This window comes from Sinocyclocheilus anshuiensis, unplaced genomic scaffold (genome assembly GCF_001515605.1).
Source record: "Sinocyclocheilus anshuiensis isolate Anshui unplaced genomic scaffold, SAMN03320099.WGS_v1.1 scaffold869, whole genome shotgun sequence".
Lineage (NCBI taxonomy): Eukaryota > Metazoa > Chordata > Actinopteri > Cypriniformes > Cyprinidae > Sinocyclocheilus > Sinocyclocheilus anshuiensis.
In genome coordinates, this window is record NW_015558630.1 from 103,149 (window position 1) to 106,945 (window position 3,797).

General features: G+C 37.2%; 1 protein-coding gene across 1 annotated transcript in view; it reads left to right on the forward strand.

Moving 5' to 3' along the window:
* gja1a (gap junction protein alpha 1a) overlaps nucleotides 1-1,994 on the forward strand; it is a 3,796-nt gene extending 1,802 nt beyond the window's left edge. The window contains exon 2 of the mRNA XM_016476804.1: nucleotides 794-1,994. Within this exon, the coding sequence (XP_016332290.1) occupies nucleotides 839-1,903 (1,065 nt within the window). The 5' untranslated portion in view covers nucleotides 794-838 and the 3' untranslated portion in view covers nucleotides 1,904-1,994. The remainder of the gene's footprint in view (nucleotides 1-793) is intronic.
* The last annotated feature ends 1,803 nt before the right edge of the window (nucleotides 1,995-3,797 follow it).

Consider the following 3,797-nt stretch of genomic DNA (forward strand, 5'->3'; position numbering starts at 1 on the left):
ATTTCTGATAACTGAAAAGAGACAGTGGACTTCACATGGGCCTTTTTTTCATAGATCTTCAGGAAAGGGGAAGGAGGTAGTCGAGTGATGTCATCAGTGTGATTTTTTTATTCCAAAATAAAATACTTTTGTTAAACGGTAACACCAGTGACACAACTCCAGGGGACCACTACTTTCATTATATATTTTATAATATTTATTTGGCATTTTGTTTTTTTTATGTCATTTACATCATATATTTGATAGTTATGAATACATCATTGTATTTTCAATGGTAGAAAAACCTGTTTTTGACCTCAAAATAAAGCACTTTTCCTCTGTACATGGCTGTGGGGACGAGCAGTTTTGTGGTGCTTGGAATTTTTTATAATTAATTAAAAATAAATATTGCCACATTGATGGCTCAAGAGGGTGTAATTGTTCAAATAACACATTGTTTTATTTTAAAATATAAAAAAATTGTAACACTAAATTGTTTTTCAAGTGTAATATTTCTGTAAAGGCTAGGGACAGAAAAGTGGACGTTTCCATAGAATGACCCATTTGTATTTTAGCCTATTTACTTGAATTTTACAAAAATGCAATATTTTTTAAATATCTGTTGAAAAGTCAGAAATCCCCAAAGCATTATTTCAAAGCGGGGATTGACCCAGGAACATTTCTGAAGAAGAGCCAAGGACTTATGTTATTGTACTTGGCAGTAATATGGGGAGCGAGGAGACCACTTGGATGTGTTTAACACTGGGGTTTCATCTGTGTTTATAATACTCATTGAATTTATTCTCTGTGTCAGCTTGAAGGTTGGTCATCTCCTGTCTAATCCAGAACATCTTTCATCATGGGTGACTGGAGCGCACTGGGGAAACTTCTTGACAAGGTCCAGGCGTACTCCACGGCAGGAGGCAAAGTCTGGCTCTCCATCCTCTTCATCTTCCGGATCCTGGTGTTGGGGACGGCAGTGGAGTCTGCCTGGGGAGACGAGCAGTCGGCGTTCAAGTGCAACACGCTGCAGCCCGGCTGCGAGAACGTGTGCTACGACAAGTCATTCCCCATCTCCCATGTGCGCTTCTGGGTGCTGCAGATCATATTTGTGTCCATGCCGACCCTCCTGTACCTCAGCCATGTCGTGTTCCTTATGCACAAGGAGGAGAAATTGAATAAAAAGGAGGAGAAATTAAGAGAAATCCAGAGCAAAGGAGGAGATGTGGATGTGCTGTTGAGGAACATTGAAATGAAGAAATTCAAGTATGGCCTGGAAGATCACGGGAAGATCAAAATGAGAGGAGGGATATTTTACACATATATAGTGAGCATTGTGTTGAAGTCCATATTTGAAGTTGTTTTCCTGTTGATTCAGTGGCACCTTTATGGATTCACGCTGTCGACCGTTTATACATGTCAAAAGTTCCCTTGTCCACATAAAGTAGACTGCTTTTTGTCTCGTCCCACCGAGAAAACGGTTTTTATCATCTTTATGTTGGTTGTTTCGCTTGTCTCTCTGGCCCTCAATGTCTTTGAGTTTTTTTATGTGATTTTCAAGAGGATGAAGGACCGATTCAAAGAGTCGGAGAAAAACTTTGAAAGCGCCTGTAATATCAAGCCCTGCCCAAGGAACCTGTCCAGTTATGGGTATTACAACGACTGCTCAGCCCCCGTCCCTAATCTGGGCTATAACCTAGATACGGGTGATAAGTCCAACTCCTCTGACAATTACGACAAGCAGGCTAATGAGCAGAACTGGACTAATTACAGTACAGAACAGAACCAGCTGGGTCACACTCAGCGCTTTCCATATCCCGAGAAAGTGACTCTGGGGAAGGATCTTCTGCTGCTCAAAGAGCTTGAACCTCGACCCAGTAGTCGAGCGAGCAGTCGGGCCAGGCCGGATGATCTTGACATCTAGCAGAAGCCTCAAACACAGGTTCCATGGACAATTTCGAACTTTTACAAGCGGTGAACATTAAAGCTGCAGTCCGTAACTTTTTTTGGTTAAAAATGATCCGAAATCAATATTTGAGCAAGTACATAACCAGCCAGTGTTCAAAACTATCGCCTTACTTTAGCCCGATTCACAACGGTTATCTTATAATAATGTTTTCTATTTTGAGTGGTACGTGTAGGTTTTCGCGGGAAATTCGAGCATGGCACTGCGTCATTACGTCACGTCTGTAAACATAAAGAAGTTGTCCCGGCCAGTAGGCTATCGCATGTGAGGATCCTGAAGGTGGCCGATCGTTTATAGCCTTTTCTCACAGCAGCCAGAATAATTAAATGTATAATTTTGATGGCGGATTGTAATCCAGAAAGGACTATGTGTTTATGAAAAACATGTGAATTAAATTAAATTATATTCCAGTTTTAAATGTGCTTCTGATTACAGATAGCCTGGGATTATACAAGATTTGTATTTTAAAGACAACCAGTTTTCTGATTACAGACAGCCTGGGATTACAAAGATTTGTATTTTAAAGATAACCAGGTCGAAGGGAGCATAATTTGCTTTTTGGGTTAAAAGAATTTCTTAATATGAAATTCGAAGAGTATGACAATTAGTATGACAATATGACTATGCAGAAATTGAAATCTACACGCTAATACACACTCATAGTCACCAATGCTGATGTTAACATTTATCATTTGAGAATAAAGTATAACAATAATAATAATTTGAACGGTTTGATGTGATATGAACTAACCGATCTTTAGATTTAATCACCAGCAACATTTATGGTAATGCGTTTTTCCTCAGTTGGTCAGAACAAACGTGGCAGACTTGTTACTTACTTGTTCAGATGGCAATATACGGTGAAAATTCTTATTTGGGTCATATTCCAAGACGTAGGCTAGAATCTGTGATTGCTAAGTACAGTAAATATCCACACCGGTGCGGTGACTGACTGCCACACCTAATGTACCCTTCAGAACATTAGATTCATCCGCACTGGAGCCGAGCCGACTCACAACCCACGCATGAATGAAATTAAATTATATTCCCCACGAATATATTACACAACCCACGCAAGCTAGATAATTTTGCACAGCTGCAATTCCAGGTTTTCAAACAGAGATGGCGACAAAGAGGCAAAACTTACGGACTGCAGCTTTAAAAAACACTGTGAAAAGGACACTGTCACTGACATCCAAAGAGTAATATTTCAGCATTTATATTTATTTTAAGAGTTTTTGTTATTGTAACTCAAGACAAACTGTATTTGAGCTGTGACTGTAAGAATTTAAATAATTTCATAGGTTTACTCTAAAATAAACATTTAATACAGTAAGTATGTGGGTAGTTGATGCATATGTGTCGATATATTTTCTTTACGTCAACACCAAGCTTTAGGATAAGATGTATAATGAAAATTCTTTAGAATTTTTCACAATTTTAAGCACTATTTTGCCTTCACTTCACTACACTAAAAAAGTTTTAAATGCTGCAAATATTCCATGTAATCTCACATTTATGAGGTAATAAAACTGCATAGATAATAATTATAAGTAGAAGTATTAATACTGCAGTATAAGTAATATATTTTATATATATATTTATTTTAAGATTTGGAAATTATAAAAGGAACAGGGTTATTGTTAACTAAAACGAAAATCATATTTAAATGCATTTTGTCAACTGAAATAAAATAAATTATTTTAGTACTTGCTGTGCTGAAAGAACTAAAATTTTAAAAACTTTAAAATAAAAATGAAAATATCAAAATAAAAACAAATTAAAGGGGTCCTATGATGTTGCTAAAAATAACATTATTTTGTGTATTTGGTGTAATGAAATGTGTTTATGC